This window comes from Haliaeetus albicilla, chromosome 13, assembly GCF_947461875.1.
Source record: "Haliaeetus albicilla chromosome 13, bHalAlb1.1, whole genome shotgun sequence".
NCBI lineage: Eukaryota > Metazoa > Chordata > Aves > Accipitriformes > Accipitridae > Haliaeetus > Haliaeetus albicilla.
In genome coordinates, this window is record NC_091495.1 from 28,417,255 (window position 1) to 28,440,447 (window position 23,193).

Below are 23,193 nucleotides of genomic sequence, written 5' to 3' on the forward strand. Positions count from 1 at the left end.
CAGAATATGTTTATGCTACAATGTCAATGATACAACCTGTTTTTTCAGTTGTTGTTGAACTGGAATTTTAAAAATGTGTGGTTGTTGGTGTGGTACTTCTCTGACAAATACCGGAATTGAAATAAGCCTGTATATGATGATACAAAATATGGTACTCTGAAGTTACTTGATACAAGTGTGATTTTTCTCTGGCAGTATCATGACGTTTCAAGAAACTCTAAAATAAATGATCAGAGTAAGTATATTAATCAGGTTACTTTATGAGCTCAACCACTGGTTGGTTATGTAAGGACTTTGTAGAGAAGCACTTTGAGGATAAAATCTAAAAATACAAGTTGAGGACCTTTCTGGAGTTTAAAGAAAACCACTAAAATCAATTGGATTGCAGTGTGCTAGGAGTGGGTGAGAAAGAAAAAACTGTTACATTACTCTTGCTCATAATTATTTTGCATTAGAAATAGAACTCTGAATTCTACATTGTTCAACATCATATTTAGTTAAGAAAATATAGATACTCTTAATTTTTAAGTATGAGCTTTGAGACTTTCCAAATCAATATGGCAAATGTCTTTCAGTGAAGATCTTATTCTAAGCTATTAAAATAAAAGGAGGTATTTTGCAGGTATAAATATATATATATGTATAAAAATTATATAAATTTATATAAATGCATATAAATATATAAATGCAGGTATTTTGCATTTATGCTCATGGAGGTGGGTATGGCTTATTGGAGTATTATAACTGGAGAAATTGTGGCCATTCATTGTGTACTCTGTCCACTGTTGCTTTGAGAAACTAAATTTGCCAGTAAAAAGTCAATTGCATTTCCTCAGTTGAACAGTTAACTTCAAGGATAATAGGAATTGCTTTTGTGCAGTATTGGCACACAGTGTGTTCTTTGTCGAAAAATAACTCATGAAAATGACTTCTGACAGTATGCTTTTCTGTTTAATTAAAAAATAGTTTTGTTCCTATTACAAAGCCATTTGTCTGGTTGGTTAAAATATCCAGTTGTTCCTTTTGCACACACAGTCTTACCAGTTCTGAAGTACGCAGAGTGTAAGACTGTGCCCTGAAATATAAACTTCAAACATAATAATAAGGTTAATGAACTTTCACTGAGTAAGTTTATTAGAATGCTTATGTGAATATTTTTGAGGTTTTGGTATTCTAAAATAACTCAGGAGGAATGTGCATCAAACAAATTTGATTTTCAAATAAATTTATTCTGTGCTTGCTTCTGTTGCTGATATTATTATTAGTATAGTCTTCAGCAGTAGGGTCACTTGATGAAATTGATAGTTGATATAATTATTTGCATAGTAAAAATTTTTCACAGTATTCTTGCCTGAGGTTTATGCACCATGAAACTGTAATTTTCTGGCTGCATTTCAGGAGTGTGTTTCTGTTAGCAATGAAAAGAACTGAAGTTGACATTCAGAGTAATGGAAACCAAAAAGTCATGTGTATTCCAAGTAGTTGCTGGGGGATAGTTTTGTACATGTGCACACTATGCTCCTGTGCCACTAATTTTACCATTTTTACTAGAGATCAAGTACATCTCTGTACTTACGAGGTTATCACTTTACTGGTGTGATTAGAGACAGAATTATATATCTGTAGACTTAGAGTAATTCATGCAACAAACAGTAGCTCTGTCAGGTCAAATGGATCCAAATGGTCAAATGGAATTATTAGCTCTCTGATACTGCTAACTAGTTAAACTAATTTGGTACCACACAGTGATAATAAAATGTTGTATGGCACACTGGAGCAGAGAAGGTCGTTGCCTTTAAATGAAAAATGTATAGTACTTAGCATTTGTGATCAGATGTATTTATTTTTGGCAGAAAAACCATGAGGGCATATGAAAGAGAGCAGCTTGTGCCAGGTTCTTCCTGTGATCATCTCAGCCCTGATGAGTTTTTATCCCTGTGCCTGAGTATGAGAAATTGAATAGTTTGGCAAACTCTGAAGACTTCCAAAGCCCATATACTTCTAAATAAAATATTTGTTTTATTTTTAGCTTGAATCAGGAAGCTTTTTGAAATTTCTCTGTTACTCATTTAAGAATTGATTTAGCATATTTTTATTTGGGTTGCAGAAATATTCTTAAGTTGTTGGATGGTCTGTCTAAGGTCTTTCACCAAACAAAAAACACATGAGCATTAATTTAAAGGTAGGAATTTGGGTATGTCTTCAGGCTTGCAGCTTGAAGCACTCAGGTAGCCTCATGGCAAAGGAGATCCAGATCTTTTAGCGAAGCCAGGGTTTCCTTCTGCATGTAGTAGGGATGAAGGAAGAAAGAAACCCTGTGGGAATGGGGGCTGAGGTACATATATCTCCTTCTGGTTTCTGATAATACCCCCAATCGTTCCCTAAGCAAATTGGGGAGTGCTAACAAATTTATTTGTTAGTACTGGGAAGGGAGTGGGGGCAAGTGGCCATAATGGTTAAAGCTGGGGTATCTGACTTCGCTGCAGGCGTAGCACTTGCGGAGGCACCCATCTCAGTGTGGAGGCAGTGGCTTTCAGCATGAAGTCTGTCAGCTGCAAGAAGCTGTTCCTTACCCTTCAGCTGTGCCTACCTTCGCTTTACTTAAGACACAACAACAGCAGATGATGAAGTCCCGTGATTGAAGCCCTGGGTTCAGGCCTGGCAAAATCTGCAATATAACTATAATCTTAAATGCATGTTTAAGTACTTTCGTCTATCAGGTTTTAAGGGAAAAGGCAGGAGGGAAATAGGAAAATATCAACATCTGGTTTTAGGCCACTGCTATTTGAGTCGTACTATTTTTGTACGGTTATCTGCAGTGCAACAAGGCCTGTAGAAACGACCCTTGTTACTTGCTTTTGTGTTGTTGCCATGCAAAGTAGTAAAAAGATCAGAAAACTGCTAACCAGTCTGATCTTTTCATTGTGTTTCCAGTGATACTTTAAAACTATATGGGCAGACCTAGTGGTTGATCACCACCCCTTCTGCCAGCTGCTTGAATTTACAGGGAAGAAGATATACATACGGGTGTCTGATTCTTAAATTGTTGCTGTAGTCCTGGAGGTTGTGGTTTCTCTCTGTCCGTTGTGTGAGCATCCCGTCACTTGGAAAACAGAGTTTGTCCATGGGCAGAATCCCCCGCTGAAGCCTCCCTTGCTGTGGATTTGTGTTGCGTGTCCTTCCACCGCTGAAATCCCAGCTCTTCCTCCTCCCCCTGCCTCAGACCCCCACACGCAGTGTCCCAGCAGGGTATTTCCAGCTCCCGGCTGCGCTGCAGCTGCTGGCTGGGCAGCAGGCTGCCTGCTTCTGCGCCGGCTATGGGGGTGAACCAGTCCCGACACCAACGCTTGCTGACTGGTTTAAAGCTCAGCTCAAATCACCGTCTTTCCCTCCGTGGAAACTCTAGTCTGGGGGGGGTGGACAGGGATGTCTCCCTTCTATTTGGTAAACTAGAGTAAGTAATTCTGTGGGAAGTGTCTAGTGTTCCTAGTCTTTTCTCCATCATGGTGCGTTTCCCCAGGCATTTGAAATTTGTTAGGGAAGGACATACAGACAGATTGCATAATCTCATCAGCTCCTGTTTCCTTTGGTAACCGAGCTAGTATCAGAAAAAGGACAGAAAATTATTGTTAGGAAAGGAGAATCAGTATTTTAAAGGACTTAAATATTTTTAATTAAAATACTGTTGTTGATAATCTAATGTTGAAAGACTGAAGTAAGGTTTTGTGTTGTTAGTATCTCTGCATGATTTTTAGGGTCACCAAGCATTTGCTTTGATGGGAGCTTAAAAGGTGTATAAATGAGGGAACACGTATTAACAGATGCACAGCAGAAAAATACAAAATTTGGAGGCAAGCTTTGCTAGTGTCCTTTTAAGATGCTTTATTGTGGTATATTATAAGTTAATGAATTTCAGTTTATGTGAAAATAGACTGTTTACTTGGAATGCCATTTAGTGAGTTAGCTAGTTTATTAATACAAATACTTTTTCTTTTTTTGAGTTGAGAAGTCTGTTTGTGAACTGTGACGTTTTCAGCACTTCCAGCTGAGCATGCTTGTGATGAAATACAAAGGTGTATTTCAATGATGTGACCCCATTCTCTTCGCACAGTATAATTTATTTTTTCCATCATTCTGATTTGGCTAGTCTGTCTCTTCTGTTTGATTCTTGAAAATAACAACTTTGGAGTTTTGGTTCTCCAGGAAAGTTTAAGGTAGATAAAAGTTTGATTTCTGGACATCAAATCACGAACACTTAATTACCAATACTTAATTAACTTTCATGGTTAGAAAGAACTGTAACATTTTACACAGTTTTTGACAGAAGTCAAACTTGAATAATAAACTAGATGGAAATTGTAGAAATACAGCATGTGATGACAATACAAAGCATTACTGAAATACCTGTTTTGTAGTTATTTTTAAAATAAATCTTCACAATACATAAGCTGTGAGAAAAGCAGAATTAATGTCATACATTGTATTTTTTTAATAAAGAAGAGTCATATATGTTGGGAAGCAGCAGTGATTTTTTTTTTTTCTAATTGGACGACTTGGTATGTCATACTGAAGGTGAACCATAGGTAAGATTCAAATACTTATTCCTTTTGAATAAAACCTGAAATTGAACAACAGTGCTCACTCTTTAGTATTTATATGATATGTAAGGAATTACTGTGCTTGGGAGTTTGGAGATTATAATCTAGTTATCTTGTTTATTTAAATGAATAATTCAGTGGGAATGGGGTATAGGTGCTCCTCTAACTCCTTGCATACTTTATGTCAGAGTACTTTTCATCTGCAATCTGTTGGTAGATGAGATTCTTATGGTAATGTTGAGTTCATTGGAAGGAAGGTTTCCTTTAAAATAAAAGAAGGAAGATCAGATGACGTTCTTAAGCATCATATTTTTCATTTGGCAGATCGAGTGCATCACAGTTATTTTGAAGTAGCTTCATCCACTTCCTATACAACACCAAGACAAATGATTGCTGTCAGATTATCTTTGAGCAAATAATGTTACATATTTTCTCTCGTACTGAAGTATTGGTGTAGTTGTTCAGTAAGTGTGAGAAAGCTCAAGATATAGGATGGAGCCTGTCTGTCCATCTCTGTGTGACTGTACCAGTCAGGTACCGTACCTGCCCCTTCCCCAGGAGATGGGTGGCAGGTTTCCCAGGTCTTGAACTGTGGAAGAGCAGTGGTGTTTCTCACACACTGCTCTTGATGGATGCCAAATGGAAATGCCATTCACTGGAGATAATAAGGACAGTAAGAATTTGATATTGCTTCTGCTGTCATTTCTAACATCAAGCCTTGGAAATGGCCGGCGCAGATTCAGCTTGACAGATGGGTGTGAAATTGGATTTTTGTCTTGAACATCAACTCTTATAGTCGCTTCACTCACACTGAGTTTAGACTTTTATTTCTTTATTTGTACACACACATATGTAGCTATGTATATGTGTATGCGTAATGCATAAATGCAGAAAATCTGTATTTCTGGTCCTCTAAATTGTCAGGTGCTTGAGGTGCAGTCTCCTGTCCGGTTCGAGTGTGTTCTGCCTGAATTTGCACAGACCAGTAGAGGAGAAAAATCCTGTACTAAAGCTGGGCAGCTGAGACCGAGCGGTGTGATTCTCTCACAGACTGACAAGGCCTGTGCTTAACAAAAGCTCGTCTTACTCCTTTTGGACACAGGTTACTGGGTGTGCCTTGGTGTGCTCACATTACTCTTGGACTCTGACTTCTCAGGTCAGAAGTGGGGAAAAGCTCTGGCACTAGCGGCTGGATGCTGTTTCCTTGTGGCACCAAACATGAAATGCCGTTGGCTGTAGAGTGGCATCTTCATTTTGTGATTGTCAGAGCTGTAGTTAATGTTGGGTGTTTTCCCCTTTGTCATTAAATGTCAGCTTCAGTCTCCTTTGGGATGTATGGCAAAGCTTCTGAGTTCTTATTGGGGCTCTGTGTCAATCTAAGTGGTTATTTCTGCAGCAGTTGCACCTTTTTTGTCTTTCTAACGGTTTCATTACAGCTGAAATTTGTGGAGATTTTACTTTCTGTTTTTAAATAAAATCTGACAACTAACGAACAAAGGTGGCACCCCTCCAGAAAGATGATTGCCAAGTTTCTGTAGCATGGCCTGGCATGTTGGTGACATCGCTTACAAAATTTGTCTTGAACGGTTCTGTCCCCAGTCACCTGAATGTGGTGTTGAACTATTGTGTCCCTCTGCGTACACTTGTGTGCATCATACCATATTCTGTAGTTCTGCTTTGTCTGAAAGGTTTTTGAGAAGGATTGCGTACTGCATTTCTCTCATTTTCTTCTGGAGGTGATGCCTGAGCTCTGTGTGCTGATTCCTCATTTCTTCACAAAAATTATTTTAGAGGTTCTCCCATTAGAACTGGGAGTGTGTCTTGCAAGTATCCTGACCATTATATGAAGGTCAGAGAAAGAATTTACTTGGGGGAGGGGGAGGTGTGCCTTTGGTGGCAGATCAGGAGTCTGGAGTGGGATGTCCACAAGGCTTTAGCCACAGCTGGTTTGGTGTAGGTAGGGTAGAGCAGGTCGAAAGGAGTGATCCCCAGTTCTGGCTGTCCTCACAGCCATGCTGGTGGAAATGATGCTGTGAGGGAAGGAGGCAAAGTGTGTGGCAAGAATTAAGAAACCTTTCTGCTGCTCTCTGTTGAGTCGTATCTGTGCATCTTAATCTCAGCTACCATTTGCTCTTTTCCATAGGTGGCAGGGGATGGTTGGTGCATGTGAGGGTATAGCTTGTATCAATACCAGCATAAGCTGTTGTGGAGAGCCACATGGCTGCACGGTTTGTTTTTGCAGTCACTGAAGTTTCTGACTATGTTTAATGTCCAGGATATGAAGGGTACTGCTGTAGGACGGATGAATCCTAAAACACCAATGACACAAATTTCCATTGGGTTCCGGCCTTCTGGTTACAGCCTGGAGTTCCGTGTGTTTTACTTGTTTCAGTGCCCCAGGCAGCTAAGGTTCTGCCATAACTAGAAGTTTCATCGGCTGACTTACTGGATGTTATTTATAAACAGTTTTCTATTAAGCCTAGCTACTGAGCATTGAATTGGAGCACCAACTTCCTCCCATCACCCGTGATTGATGAATTTTGCTTTAACGGTGCTTTTCATACCTGATTGAAACTTATTATTGTAATTATTTGTTCCTTAAGAGTCATTTAGTATTGTGCTTCTCTTCCTAAAATGCAGTTTGTGAAGTATTTTCATAATCATTCCTGTTTCAGATAGATGGATAGAACAAGGGGATGATCTAAAGTTGCAGTGAGGCCTGTTCATTTTGGTGTACTCTAAAAAAAAAAAGAAAAAAACCCCTGACTAAACCAGTAATTAGCCAGTAAGTTTTTGAGGAAGAAACTTGTCAGCTAATGCATTATCTTTTTCCTCTCCAGTTGCAGATCCATACATTGCTATATATTATGAACTTACCCTGCCCTTCCTTTTGTTTTTCATTAACTACTTTGACCTAAACAGCAGCTGTTAAAGACTGCAGAGTGAGTGTTTTCTCTTTCTCTTCACACAGCGGTTGTAGCATGAAAGGTCTCTGGTTTACCTCATAGCAAGAGTGGTTTGCTCTACTGGAGAGGTGTATTGCACCATTGGAAAGACATTGTTTCTTGTCCTTGACTTGGTAAACAAGAACATATTTCTTAAGCTTGTATTTTCATATGAAAAGTTTTAATTCTTGTGAAATGGTGTCCTGGTTTTGGCTGGGATAGAGTTAATTTTCTTTCTAGTAGCTGGTATGGTGTTGTGTTTTGGGTTCAGTATGAGAAGAATGTTGATAACACACTGATGTTTTCAGTTGTTGCTAAGTAACTCAATCAAGGATTTTTCAGCTTCTCATGCCCAGCCAGCAAGAAGGCTGGAGGGGCACAAGAAGTTGGGAGGGGGCACCACATGCGACGTCATGCCCAGTATATAAACTGGGGGGAGTGGGCCTGGAGAGTGGACCGCTGCTCGGGAACTAACTGGACATCAGTCAGCAAGTGGTGAGCAATTGCATTGTGCATCACTTATTTTGTATATTCCACTTCTTTTATTAGTATTGTCATTTTATTATTGTTATTATTATTATTATTATTATTTTCTTCCTTTCTGTTCTATTAAACAGTTCTTATCTCAACCCATAAGTTTTACCTTTTTCCTTCTGATTCTCTCCCCTGTGCCACTGGATGTGGGGGAAGTGAGTGAGCGGCTGCGTGTTGCTTAGTTGCTGGCTGGGGTCAAAGCACGACAAATGACGTTTTCTGTTTCTGATCTGGAAAAATGATCCCAGTCGGGGAAGTAGTAAAATTGTTACAAACCTGTTTTCTAATGGATTTTTTGCATACTGAATTTATCTAGTGTTTACTTCAAAGCATCTTTTAAAAAGATGAGCAGTGGTGATCACTTGGCCTTGAGTAGAGTATGTTACTTGTCTTCTTGTAATCTTTTTTTCTTTTTTTTTTTTTTTTTTTGACTTTTTGAGTGTTATTCTCTGAGACAGAAAAAATGGCAGCGTGGGATGTTCCACTGGAGTAACTCTGTGCTTAGGAATTATGTGGCTGCTTTGCTAGGGGGTCATAGAACTTTGGAATTCTGTTTTAATAGTGCAGAATTGATTGGGATGGCCAGGATGCATATAAAAATAATTTTCATAAAGTGCAGGAATTTGTACAATAAAACAGAATACTTTGTTTTTAAACATGGGATGTAACTGGATTTATACCTGAAAGATTCTTCTGATGTTGAGTTTATATATGTTAACTCCTTAAGCATTTATCCTACAATGCCACAAACCTTTACTTCAAATACTCCTCTGCTGTTTTATGTTTTCCATTCAGGAAAATGTAAGGGAAGACTGAATTTAGTTTTGTAAAAGTATTAATCAGATTTATTGTACTGTTTTAAGTATATGCAAGTGATAGATTTATATTTCCTTAATAACTGCTTGGACTGTTACTGAAGATTTGGATCAGATAAAATAGAGCTCTTAGTATATACTCAAAATGCCAAATAAACTATTGCAGGGAGAAGAGAGTCAAGTTGTTGAATAAAGGGTAATGCTGAAGGACTTGTAGGTGTATCCTGGGAGGGATGGCAGCAGAATCCCATGTCCAAAGAACCACCCAGTGTTCTGGTGTGGTTCTCATATTGCAAAGTACAGTGGAGGTATCTTTCTCCAGCTAACATGGCTTTCATGTTGCCAGCTGTCAGTGTAATATGTCCTATGCCAGAGGTAAGACTTGAAAAGAACTGGGTGGCAGTTTTCAACCTGGATTTGGAAACAATGGGAGTTTATGGATACATTTGTAATGGCGATAAAAAATGGAGAGAGGTTTTATGTGAGTGTTTGCACCTACCCGTGCTTTTGTTTAGGTTTTTTTTTTCTGTTGTCTCGCTGTTTAAGTGCCCTGTTTATGCACTTTACCACATTTTAATCTTTTATGCCTCATCCAAAACTGTGAAGTATAAGGAATTAATAATTTTCTGGATAGAGACCTACTGTGAAGAACATCTTGTTGAAAGCCTTCTTTCTTTGGCCAGTTGTGCAGCACTACGTACTTACACAGTCTAGTCCTCATAGGGCAGGCTAGCTTTTTTGGTTTTTGGATGGCTCTATTTGTGTATTGGTTAGTCTCCTTTGGTTAGCACTGAGATCCAGAGCTGCTTCTAACATTTCACCAGTTCATGCAGATCTCTCCAAGCTGTATATAGAAAAAAATAATCTTATGCACTGAACATAGTAAAACAAGGAAGATTCTTAGTATTGTAAAAAATTATCATCAAAAAGAAGAGTTTCTGCAGTGTACATCGTGTATCGTAAATTGTGTCTAGTGCATTGAACTTGGTGAGGGGAGGGGGTTTAACAGCGGTTCTGCTTCCTTTGCTGTGGGTAAATGAACAAATTAATGGTTTGGTGTTGGTGTTCTGGAGTTGAGGAGAGAGAGAACATGAAACTAGTGAAAACCACATACAAGCTCTGACAGTATCAGTGAGCCATAATGTAACCTGCTATATAGAATGGGAAATTGATATACTATCTTCAGGGTGTGTATTTTAATTGCATATGAAGAGATAACACCGAAGGGCTCCAAGGTATAAACCAAAACGTTGTCACGCCCACCCACCCCCTTTTTGCAATATCATACACACTAAACTGCTCTATCATTTTGGACTGGCATCATGCAGTGTGATATTCCATACTGAATATGCCTTCCAGTTAAAATCTTTGGCCTATAGGCAGTTGTTCTGGAGGAGAAGGTAGATAGCAAGGGTGGTTCAAAAGAGGACCAAGGAAGTCCTGCCTGTGAGCTGTGAGCAAATACTGCTGATTTGCTGTTGGGAAATACTGCACTGTACTATGAAAGCAGTAGGCAGGATTAGACCCAGCAACTCACTTAAGCATGAAGTGGCCTGTTTTCAAATACAAAATTTATTTTTACATTCACATAATTTCATTTAAAGGTAAGTTCAGATGTAGGCCTTAACCCTGGGGAAAAAAAAAAAAAAAAAAAAGCATCGTGCTTAACTATGCCCTCTGTGTAGTCCTTTTTGCCTTAGCCATTTATACCACCCAGTTGCGGTGAAGTATCTAGAGGTGCCTTTGCCTGACATCTATGCAGGTAATTAGAATGGCCTGAAGAGTTTCTAGGTAATTATCTTTATGCAGCTCAATTTATCTGCAAGTCATGTGAGAGTGACACTTGGCATTTAGCCATGTTGTGCTATTAGCTAGATTCTGAACTAGTATTTTTGGGATTGACTCTAATGGCTTCTATCTCTTACCAGAAGTTAGAGACTCAGCTGCCTCTCCATGGACCTACTGGTTTGATCTGGGGTGTAAGGAAAAAGAATAACTTACTTGTTTTCCTGGTAGTAATCTGGCTGGTTTCAGGTATAGTAATTTTATTTTGTTTCTTGGTCCCTTTCAGCTTGTACCTCCTTTTAAACCTCAAGTGACATCTGAGACAGACACCAGGTATTTTGATGAAGAATTTACAGCTCAGACTATTACAATAACACCGCCTGAAAAATGTAAGTCAGAAATTATGCATAAGTATAACTTAAAAATAATGTTTATAATAAAGCACTGTGTAAGGTTTTTTCTGTTTGAATGGAAAAACTATTCTTACTGTTACTAATAAAAATCTTCATATCGAAGTGTGTAAGAGTAACTCTCAATGACAGTGTTCTTTTAAAGAAGGAGTAATTACAAAACTTAGAATATTAGATCACTCTGGGTTGGGTTTTAGAGGCGTTTTTGGTGTGTTTTTTTTGTTTTGTTTTTGTTTGGTTCAGTTGTTCTGTTTTCTTTTCTTTTTAAATAAGAGAAAACACCAGCTTCAAATGTTTGCTGGTTGGCAGTCAAAGTCCCAGTTCAGCAAAGTACCTGGAACATGGACCCTGCTTTAAGCATGTGGACACTGCTAGTGGCTTCAGTGGGTTGTTTAGGTTTAGTGAGTTAGGCATATTTTAAAATATTTTGAAGACCAAAAGGAAAAAAAAGAGCTGCCAGAGACAAGTGGATGTCTCTTGTGTAGATATCAATGGAAAATTAAATTTCCTATCAAGTCCTGTGCTTCAGCAGAGCTCTTAAAAGAAGTTACTAATACAGAAGTAACTGCTGTACTGGGCCTTGCACAGAGCTCCTTTGTTGGAGTGAATGTAATTTCACCACAGTTTGTATTTTTGTCATCTTCTGCTACACACACGAGAATCGTGATCTGATCGGCCAAGCTAGGGCTTAACAGAGTTACTTACCAAGCCAGAACAGGTAAAATCTTGCTGCTGAGTTCTTGAATGAATTTTCTTTCCGTGAGATTTTTTGGGGTTTGTTTTTTTTTAAATTGGAGGATGGGAAAGGAGGGTCACAAAGGTAGACAATAAAGGCTATAGTTAAGGTTGACTACCCTTTCATAGATCTAGCTCATTTTTTTGTGTTTTAGGATTCCCAGGTTTAGCTGCAGTTTTCTGTTGGTGTATAGATCTGAAGTATTTTCTCGATTTTGCATTTTTAGTGTTTGAACACAGTCATTTAAGTGATTTTAAGTCTTCCTGCTGTGATAAAAATAACCCTTTCTTCTCCCATCTATCTTGATAAGAATTTGTTCGTATTTGTAATTCGAAAAAATTTTGCTAAAATTTGGATTAACTTGGAGCCTGTTGATTCAATATCATAAAGTCCTCATCTCTTGAAACTCCACATATGCAATGAGAATGGCGATTTATCCATTGAAGGTTGAAGCAATACAAAATATGTGTATGCTACCAAGACTTCAGCCTTAAATGTATTGCATTCAGAGCAGGTGATCCGTACCAATGCAGGGAAACGACCTACCTACCTGAAGTACCTATCTTGGCCTGTGGTAATGGTCTGGCTGCTGCAGCATGAAACTTAGCACGGGCTGCAACCCCCCCCCAGTCATAAGAATAATGAAATGGGGGGTGGTGATCAGCGGCAGTGCAGAGATCACCTGAGGCAGTGGTAAGTATCACTGCCAGCAGCACAAAGGTGAATTTTCTCTTGTGCTGAGTAGATCTGGAAAACTGCTGCCATTTTTAGTGAACTGCAGTGGTTCAAGGACCATGTGGGGTTTTCCCTTTTCTGGATATTGCAACAGGAAATGATTTTTAATTATTTTTCTTTTAAAATCTACAAGTAATTGTATTATCTACAATATGGTATCACCTCCGTCTGATGTGGTTATGCAAAAAGGGGTTAAAATATGCTTTAGGGATAGAGGATTGGTAACTGTGTATCAGAAAGTTACTGCTGAACTAAAGATCTTTTATAGTTATAGACATAATTTTCATAATATTTAGGCCAGTTATTTAGATATCGAAGTTTTACAAATCACGCTGAGTGAATATTGAAACTATATCTTGTATCTACAGTAATCAAACTGATAGCAAAACAAACAAGCTCTGTACGTTAACCTAATTTAAACTGACCGCGTAAAAGGGAGATTGTATTTGAAGTTACAGAACTGAGAGGCACTGTTGAAGTCAAGCAGCCTAATCATAGCAATTGCTCAAACCTGCATTAACTCTAGTTTTTATATGTAGAATATATGAAGATACAAGAGATACATACTTCAGAAAGGTTGCATATAAATACATCGTTAGAATAACAGTTTCAATACAAGTCTTTAAGGATAAGCACTGTTAAAAAATCAATGTGAGAATGTAGATCCAAATTCTCAGAGTTAGGCAACATCTGGTGCCTGGCTTCCATTGGCACTGCAGGAGTTATGTAAATAAAAATATTTATGAATTTGGCTTAGTCCATGTTTCCTCTGATCTCAGTAAATACTGTAAAAATAAATTGTTGACTAAAAAATAATATGTAAGAATTGAAACACATAGAACCTGCATGAATTGTTCATTTTGTAGCTGTTTTTCCCTTTAACTCCCTTCAGAATGGAGGAATATTTAAATATATCTACAGTAGGATTATAATTTTCTGAACTCGGCTTACAAAACAATGACAACTGGCTGCTTCAATCAGCAATTGGCGTCTGTGCTACCAGAAGCGAGATGTGCTGGCACATTTTGATTAGCCTAGAACAGGTAGTGATGACTGAAGTTCTCAGGTGGTAGTCATAATCAAACAAACAAACAAACAAACCACCCTGCCCTGAAATAAATGGTGATTTATTGAAAGGATATCCTTTCAGTGAGCATCATTCTATTGTATAAGAATAAGCTTATGTGACTGAAGTCTTACTTTAACTTGAGCCTTTAACTTCAGCACTGAACCCTGAAAGATGTACTGTGTATGAGGTGAATAATAAAATTTTGTTGCAAATATAATGACATTTTGAACTTCTCCCATAATACAGATGACGAGGATGGTATGGACTGCATGGACAATGAGAGACGGCCGCATTTCCCCCAGTTTTCCTACTCTGCAAGTGGACGAGAATAACTTTTTTGTTCTGCTGCTTCACTGTCATCTTAGGTTTATCACTGAAAATGATTCCTGAACATCACCACCAGTACTAGATACTATTTAAGATAGCAGGGGCACTTTCAGAGACCATTCCAAATTGAACAAGTTTCTTTCCCAAACCTACCTAAAATCCATTTTGGTTTTGCATGAAATATGAGATTTTCTCTACTACGCTCTCCTGCTGTTGCTGCTGCCCACAGTCTCAGTATAATAGCAACGTCAAGAAGTTAACTAACAGTTTCTTTGAAGGTAGATGACTTGACTTCAGCATTGTACACTTTGTGCACAAGTAGTCATCTATTTTTCCTCACAGTGGAGGCTAAACAAAAAACGTGTTGGTCCAGCTTATCTTCTTCCAGAAGATGAATCAAAATTGTAATTAGTCTAAAAAGACTAGTCTATAACATTTTCTTGCATCTGTTTGTGCTGGTTAGAACAAGGAAACATAGGGGTGGTGATGTACATATGCAAGGTTTTTGTTAGGCATATCATTACTTGAAGCAGGTCTCTGTCATTAACATCTGGCTGGAATTTGTTTGGGAAACGTTTGAGAGAAGGACTTAAACTGTTGATATATATAAATATATATATATATATTATTTTTTAATTACTGTTGGATACTACAGAAGAAGCAGAAGGGCTGGGCTCACCCAGCCTGCCACTTAGAACTTCCAGGTTCATGTGCAATCATGGAGAATCGAACATTATACATGCAAGAAATGAAGGCATAAAAGCAGCAGTTGAAGTTGTTTAAGGGGTCTTATAATTTGCACCAGATAACATCTTTCTCATGCTTTTCTTTTTCTTTCATGATATACATCACCTCTGATGGCTGAAGAATGTAGACAGGCATAATGGTATTGCTTTTCACCAAAATGTGTGCACCAAGGTAAACAGGTGTTTGCCTTACTTGTTTTTATTTTGAGTTTGTGAATTAGCTTTTTCTCCAGGTGTTTAACTCTGAATATTCTTTTTTTTTTTTTTTTTTGGTTATACTGCGGTAGTATTTATTTTTAGAGATAAGGATTGTATGTGTCATGTTTGCAAATGCTGCTACATCTTGGATAGAACAGGCTTATAGCAGTTAATTTTGTAATATATGGAAGGACTGTACAAGCTGAAGGGAATAATGCACTTTTCTCCCATGTGGAAATTTTAACAAGGCTCTGAAATTGTACATACTGCTTAGAATCAGATTTTTGTGAATGAAATACTGTCTTTTAATTGTTTGGCAGTGGAGGTGAGGAATTCCAACTTCATGTGCCAAAGGGTTAAAAACAGACAGACAAAACCCCTACATCTTATGCTCCGTTGAGGATAAATGTAATGTAAGAGCCTGACAGCACAATAGAAAATTTCTGTTCTATATGAAGGAATTGCATTTGAACAATGAGACCATATTGATTACAAGAAAAGCACTTTATTTTAATAATTAAAATAGTAAATTTCTGGGATCAGCCATTCTCAAGGAAGGTTCACCCTCAACCAAAAGAATCCCGAAACCCAGCATGTTACCGTGGTACCCGATTGACTGAATTTAAAACATCACGAGAAATGCTCCACTGGTAGGAGGATGTCTTTCCATTTCCAAAGGTCTGTGTCTAACAGAACATGTGCATAAACTTTAGCTTTGATCTTCAGCAATGATAATCTTAATAATAAACCCTTTGGTGCTAGGAGTCGGGACATGACGCCGTGCAGCGATAGCATGCACGTGCCCTTGCTAACGACATCTGAAAACCCCGACTCCACAGGATTATCATTTGAAGTATCTCTGTGTTCGGATCTTGTTAGCTCCCATGAAGACTGTGATATCGCAGAGTATTACTGGTTGCGTTGTGTGAATGAGTAGATGAGTCTGAAAGGAGAGATGTTCCTAAGCAGATGCCTTAGCCTCTTGATGTGGAAGGTTGAGTGCCCTAGCATGAAGCCCACTGCTGGCAGTGCATGTGCTGGGACGGTCAAGGGGTAGATGGGCATTTTTAGCAAGGCAGCTAAAGACGCAGACTAATTTAGACAATTTTTCATGTTTTGTGTTTTATGTTCAGTAGTGGATGGATAATCAGTCAGCAATGTATCATGATGTATATTCTAACTACATAGGATCTCATTCTGTCACCTTGTAACACTAAACGTGTAGAGATTATCCCTCTGCAGAGAGAGAGGAGCACAGCAAATGCGTTGCAGGTCTGTTCCGCACCGGTAGTGTGGAGGTGTCTACGCTGACACAGTGAGTGAGTGACTGAAGTAACCGATGGGCATTAATTAGTTCTCTGCAAAGGCCTCGTACTTACAGACTAAAACTATGGTGATTCAAAATCTGTGTTATATGCCTGTGTGTTTTTCCCCCTGTGTTTTCAGCTTGTAATAGCAATAAGTTTCTTGACACAGGGCACCTCTAGCTAATGACCAACTGGCACCGTGCCTCTGGCCAGCCGTTCCTTGTGTGCAGAAGAAACCCTGTGGTTAGCTCACCATCGCGTAGCTAGTTAGAATGCGGTTTGCAGTAAATATCTGTCAGTGAATTATTTTAAAACCTTTTAAGACTTCACTTTGCATTGTATTGTCTGCCTTCCAAAACATTCATTGATCAAGTTTATGCTAGAGAGAGAGTCAGCAGCCACTTCGTGCCGCCCGGGGTTGGGGGATTCTCTCTCTTACCAGTGTTAGAAATGGATGAAAGACAAATGGGCGAGTGGTGCTGAGAGAAACTTTTGAAGCTCTTCTTTTGCTGTTCGCAGTTGTGGTTGGATTTGGACAGGAGGTGGTGGCTGGTTACCTTGGCGAGCCTTTCGAGCACAGTACATTTCAGACTTTGACTCCAGCTTGTACTGACTTCCATGATGTACAGTATGCCCTCTTGTACTGCAGCCATCTCGGAGGAAATAGGTCATTTCTGTTAGGATTTTGGCAGTTTTGCACACAGCTTCGCTTTCCACACTAACCCATCTCCCAGTACATTCCTGTTGCTTAAAGAACATTTATTCCAGTATTGTTTTATGTTTTTTTCCATCTTTACTTGCAGCTTCTTAAAGCTGACTGTTCTTGCAGGGGCCATGTGCTTCTCCTAGAGTACAAAAGTAAGGTCTTTCCTTACTAACTGCAGGGTCTATATATTACACCTCAATGTACACACTTTGCTGCTACTGTTTGTACTGTCTACAGTAGAATTTCCTTATCTTGCTCCTGGTAGTGCATTACAGGCAAGCATGAAATGTAAAGTATTTATTTAAATAAAAACCTCTAAATTGGTAATTGAATTACCTCCCTGTAGCTTTAGAGTTTGTGACATTTCTTGACCTTGCTAGTTCTTTCATTAGATCCATGCAAGATCTAGTCATATGGTTAAGGATATTAAGCAGACACAACTATGAACCCAAGAAACCGTATTACTGTTGGTCATACTTAAACTGTTTATTTCCTTAAGTATATGACCCACAAGGATGTGAAATAACTACAAGAAACTGTTTTTGTACACTGTACATCCTTAGTATTTTTACACGTATATGATAGGGATGCACATTATTTTCCTTCGTACAGACAGCTTAAATAAAGCACTATGTCAATCTGCTACTTCTGTGTTTTTTAATGCTAATTTGTTCTGGAGGTTTGTAAATATATATATATATATGTTCAAGCTTGCCACAAAGGACGTATTTTTTTATATCTGCACATTACTATTAAATATCTTAGAGGATAAAATTCCTAAGTTGTTCTGTGTCAGAGAAAGAAAAACGGAAATGAGAAGGCTATATTGCAGATTACAAAAGATTTCTCGAGTTTTGGGTTAAATATTTACTTCATATTTTAAAGTAATTTTATATAGGTTAGATGTTTCAATCCTGAAATGCACAAAGAATTTACTTAATTTCTTCTTACAAGAAAATGTACATCGTTATTTTTTTATCACTGTATATATAATGATCTGTGCATGTTTAGTTACAAGTTTTATTTGCTGTGAAGTCCTAGTGATAACTGTAACTCACTGTGACGTATCTCAAATACTGGGTGATCAGTTTCAGCTTGTAAATTATTAAGTTACAGTATTGTCAAAAAAAAAAAGTTTTTATGACTGAGCAAGATGTATCTGTGCTTTGGACCAAGGCTATTTCCATACAGGTGGTTCATGTTAACTCTACGAGGTGTATGTCACTTGCAAAAGTAAATTTGGATTACGCTTTTCAAGTAATGATTACACAGGGCTGTGTTCCTGTCAGAACACCCACGATTTAAGGGATTTGTCATCTAATGAAAGTCAGAGCCTCATATCCCATAGCTAGGTAATGTGTTAGGGTAAGGAGAGGAAGGAATGGGAAGGTGGGATTTGCAGGGCACCTCGCAGTGGGACTCTTTGAAGCCCGCAAGCTGGTCCAGGGCTGTTGGAACCAGCCGCTCAGGAGGGCTGAGTGTCCCTAAAGCAGTCGGTCATCTGCGTTTTAGCTCAGATCTCAGACACGGATCCTTCCCTGGAGTAGAGGTGCTTCATCCAGGTCTCAGGTTTTTTGGTTGGGTTTTTTTTTCCTTCTCTTTTTTCTCCCCCGCCTTGCAATAGGAAAGAGCGTGAGACAGCCAGCCAGCCAGCCGTTCGTTAGTTCAGAGATACTGGGAGAGGAGTGACCAGGACTGGGCTGCAGCAGCAGCAGGACTGTCTGGTCAGGCTGCGTCCCATGTCGCGATATCACCCTCTGGCAGCGGACGTGGGATTTCCTGGATTTGATCGCCTGGTCTGACGTGTGTAAACTTTGTAAAACCAAGTGTTTTGTGCCTAAGTAGAAGCAGGGCCGGGGGGAGGGGAACATCAGACAGGTAGACCTGGTGCTCTCTGTGCTTAATGAGTAATTAATTGCTACAAAGTAGAGTAGCTGCTGCGGGGAACCCGATTCCTTCTAGACTCCCGGCAACATAATGAATTGAGCCTACACCTGGGATGAGTATGAAAACCTCCTTCCAGCTGGGTCTACTCGCAGCCCAGGATGCTTCCTTGAAATCAGCCAGGTCTGTGCAGGCGGGTGGCCAGCAGCTGTGCTCTGCACGCAGCCACCAGAAGCCACCTGGTAGGTGAGGCTGGTCCAGAAAGGTTGAGGGTCCAGCTGTGCCTCGGGCCGGGGCAGGGCAGCTCCAGGATCTCAGTGAAGCCAAAGTGTTGGGGCTAGGTGCCCAAGTTCCTGTGCACGCGTAGCCTATGGGTGCTTTCTCCTATTTCAACACAGATTTATGCTGTGGAATAATAAAAAATAAATTAAAAAAAAAAGTTTGCATATTGCTAAATTGATAAATGTATATTCTTACCTGTGTAACCATCTATAAACTACTGACACTTAAAAAATTGTCAGCCTGATTACTGTGGAAAACCCAGAGTTCAACTAGAGAGGACTTTTCTTCATCAGGCTTTCTTGTCCCTAAAGTCCTGAGGCCATTTTAAGCATGTTTATTGTCATACTGGTGAAGCAGTTCAGGGAGGCGATCAGATGTGTTTGGCAGTTTAATATGGCAGGAAATTGAAATAGGGAGGAGAAACCACTTTGATGTTAGGGCTGTACCACTAATAATTCTTAAAATACAAGGGAAGGAAAGATTGTGTCCCACAGCAAATGGTAACTTATTGCATCTGTTGTTACTCCTAGTTTTGTTACATTTTATGTGTTCATGCTGGCTGAGGTCGCTTTATTAATGGAGAACTCCTTTGCACTGGTTTTCACCTTTACTAGTGCATTCTACTGCCACACTGAAGATAATAGATGTAGAAACTTTTTTCTTAAGTATGTACATACTTAGTTTATCCTGCACTAGTTAGCAAAAGATTCATTCTTTCTGAAACAGTCTGGTATTTGGAAAGTAACTTTTAAAAACAGAAGTGCACAGTTAACCAGAAAAAACCCCTCCCCGTGCATCCTCCAAATGTTTTCAGTTCAAGAGTTTGAAGCCAAGTTCAGCTGGTGCCCATCCCTGAGGCTGCTAAATATTTGCTGGTGGAACAGTCTAGCATCACCACTTCAGTGTTGAGAGCCAGGCACCTCAACTTCAAGGCTAATCTGTACTAAGGGTTCCTTTCCCTTAAAGGCTGTATCCAAACTTGCCTCATGGAAATTCTTCCACTTTATATGGAATATTTTTCAACCATTCTTGGGCTTTTCTGATGGATAAGTAGTTATTGGGACTCCCACTTTTGTATAAAAAGTGACAAATACCTTGTAAAAAGAAAGTTCCCAGGTAGATTCTGGTAATGAGGTTATAAAGAGGAGGGCAGCGTGCTTGTGCAGGACTTACAAACAGCCCCCCTTCTCCCTCCTCCCCATGCACATGCTCTCCCTTGAATTCAGAAGGACAGAACAAGAAAAGTAAGAATCCAATTAAGTTTATTGGTATTTCAGTCTGTAAATAAGACATCTATGTTCAATTATAAAAATAGATAAAAACAGTATATAAAAAATCGTACAAATTATGGATAAGTTCACACTACGTAATAGCTGTTAGAACTGCCTTGCAAGCCTAGTCTTTTCAGAAAAATCTCAGCTGTCTTCCTAGGAAGTTTGGTAGGCTGGAAAGGCTTCAAAATATTTGTAATTCTGTAGTTAAATAGAAACCAACTGAAATTAGCCAGCAAGCGTGCCTGCTTTCTGCAGAGGTGTCTTTGGGTGAGCCTCAGACAAGGTTCAGCCAGGTGCAGAGCAGACCTGAAAGATAAAAGAGACGGGTGTGTTAAGAAGTAAGTAAGTAAGTAGCCTGTATCGCGTTGCTTGTGTTTCTTATTTGTGTCACTTCAGCCTGCGGACGAGTTCTTAGAAGAGAAGTACAGAAATGGTTAAGACTGTGGTAATGCAATGTAAACAAGCGCTGTTTCAAAGCCTGTGCTTCCTGCAGGCCTGCTGTCCTCACCTCTTTCTAAGATCAGAAGTCTTACAGGTAGCAAGAACAAGAGCTATTTGATTTCTGAAAAACAGGATCTCCATGAGCTTTAGACATGGCTCATGTTTAGCAGTAAATAACTGAGCTCTTGTTTTGGGGCACGTCTGTGATCCTGCCCCTTCTCCTTTCCAGGAAGGAGGCGGCAGGTTTGTGCCAGAGAGTGTTTACTGTGAATTGTACAGCGTGTGTGTGGGGTGGGCAGCTGCAGCAAAACGGGAAGCTGGGGCCTGGGTGCTGGTAGGAAACCTCTGGTGGGAAGGCTAATTTGCAGTTTCGAAGCTCTTGCATAGCTATTGTTTGTGCTTCCTCAGTAGCACTTCAGGACTGAATTCAGAGTGAGACATCAAACTCTATTGAAGCTGGGGAAGCCACCTAGAGTTAAGCCACTGGAGTTCTAAAATTTGGATTTAAGAGATGTAAATGACCTCAAATAAAAATAAACTTTCTACTTTGGCTGGTTTTGCATTAGAAGACTAAAGGGTTTTGCTTCCACACACACCCCTCGCCGCCCTTAGTTGGTAAGGCAATTAGGGCTGAGTTAAAAAAGATTTATGAAGCTGCAGTTCATTAAAGAATTAAAAACAATAACATGGTACTTTTTCCCCGAAAATACATGCACCAGCACCAACTGCTACAGTTGTGCCTGCAACCAGTGCAAGGAAAAATGAACTACGGCCACAGAAAGCCTTGGGGCTTAAATTCCGTGTTAGTGACAGCCAGAGGAAACCTACTCCATGGCGCCGTAACCCCTGGCATTATGGCCAGCATTTGAGCACTGGCAGAAGATTAAAAAGGCAAAAAGCTGCCCAAACACTCACCTCCTGAAGAAGTCTCCTGGCAATTGTTGCTGTTGTGGGTGTCTTACAATATCCCCAACCAGCCCCTGCCTCTGCCAGGCAGCTGCCCTTGCTGGCCCAGTTGACAGCCTGGCAGGCTCACTCACTGCTCTCCCTCCTCACTACAAAAGCGAGGTAGAGAGACACCCCCCCCCGCCCTTTTTTTTTAGGCACCCTTTTTCAGACAGTAGCATTTCGTACCACCAAACTTCAAAACGTTTCTACCCTGGAAATGTCATACTGCCATATATGCATCTAATTCAAAAGCTGTCGTTCTCCTCTTCTTGTCACCTACAGCCACAAAAAAGGTCTCATGAGCCCTGCCTGTATGCACGTAAACCAGTCAGATACCAGTACTTCTACCCCAAAGCCTTGGGGTGCCTACATGTCTTTCATCACCAGTTACCCAGTGCTAATGCTTTGCAAGATGCTGAACCTCAGCTTGATTGACAAAGTAAGCATTGCTCCACCTGACCACAGCCTGGCCTCACCCGCTTTAAAAAGAAAGCCCAAATACTGGCAGAGTCTCGGTGTACCCCATTATCCAACAGCCTGGATGCTAAAGCAGTTCGCTGACTAAATGGACACAAATCTGTCACTCGTAATGTCCAAGTAACTGGCAGCTGGTCACTGGATAGGCAGGGGCCTTTCCCATCTTCAAGTGTCTCCTCCTCCCAGCAGTACTTCGGTATTCAGTGAGCAGACCTCTGCAGCACAGACTGCCCAGGTTCCTCCTGACACTCCCTCCTCCCCTCAGTGGCATCTGTTTTAACTGGCGGTTGGGTATTCTTAGGGGCATGGGTTGGAAGTTTTTGTAAGAGCAGAACCATGGATATCTGAATGGCTTGATTGCTGTAAACTATACTCATAACGGAGGGGAGAAGAGCCACGAGCTTCCTGTCTGGTTAGAAAGCACTTGGGTTGCTTAGGTGCCTCAGTCCTCTTTTGCGCAGCTGCAGAACCCGCGGTGGAACTCTCGGGAGGGCCAAGCTTATATCCTGAGCTGCTCCCCAGCTCTGCCCACTGGCCAGACACCACACAGGAGGTACGGGCCTCCTACAGCTGCAGATTCACAAACTCTTAAGAGCTAAATACTAGGTGATGCAGCACTTTTAAGTGTCATGTCAAGGCAGTCAAGACATCAAGCAGAGGTCTACCTGTATCCATCCACTCCTGTCATAACTCTCATCGTCTCTGACTAAACTCCATCCAAGGAATAATGAAGACCTTCCTTTCACCTGCTTAAAAAAACAAACCAAACCAAAAAACCCACCCCAAAACAACCAGCAACCCCTGCCTGTGGAACGTCATCAGCTGCTACAAACACCTGGCGGAGGCACTATTTTTGTGCATTAAGACTACGCTTAAAAAAAAAAAAAAAAAGCTTTCTCCCCAATAACCTACAGTCTTCAGGTCTCCTGAAGAACCGTTGAGGGCCGTGTAAGGATCAGCCTGAATCACTTCTGAC

At 40.0% G+C, this 23,193-nt stretch overlaps 2 protein-coding genes across 6 annotated transcripts in view; one reads left to right on the top strand and one right to left on the bottom strand.

Moving 5' to 3' along the window:
* Positions 1-20,577, top strand: part of AKT3 (AKT serine/threonine kinase 3) — a 163,285-nt gene extending 142,708 nt beyond the window's left edge. For all 3 annotated transcript variants that reach the window (XM_069800617.1, XM_069800616.1, XM_069800618.1), the window contains exons 13-14: positions 10,964-11,066; positions 13,874-20,577. In XM_069800617.1, the coding sequence (XP_069656718.1) occupies positions 10,964-11,066; positions 13,874-13,959 (189 nt within the window). In that variant the 3' untranslated portion in view covers positions 13,960-20,577. The remainder of the gene's footprint in view (positions 1-10,963; positions 11,067-13,873) is intronic.
* SDCCAG8 (SHH signaling and ciliogenesis regulator SDCCAG8) overlaps positions 20,323-23,193 on the bottom strand; it is a 116,604-nt gene continuing 113,733 nt past the window's right edge. For all 3 annotated transcript variants that reach the window (XM_069800615.1, XM_069800614.1, XM_069800613.1), the window contains one exon: positions 20,323-20,657. In XM_069800615.1, the coding sequence (XP_069656716.1) occupies positions 20,637-20,657 (21 nt within the window). In that variant the 3' untranslated portion in view covers positions 20,323-20,636. The remainder of the gene's footprint in view (positions 20,658-23,193) is intronic.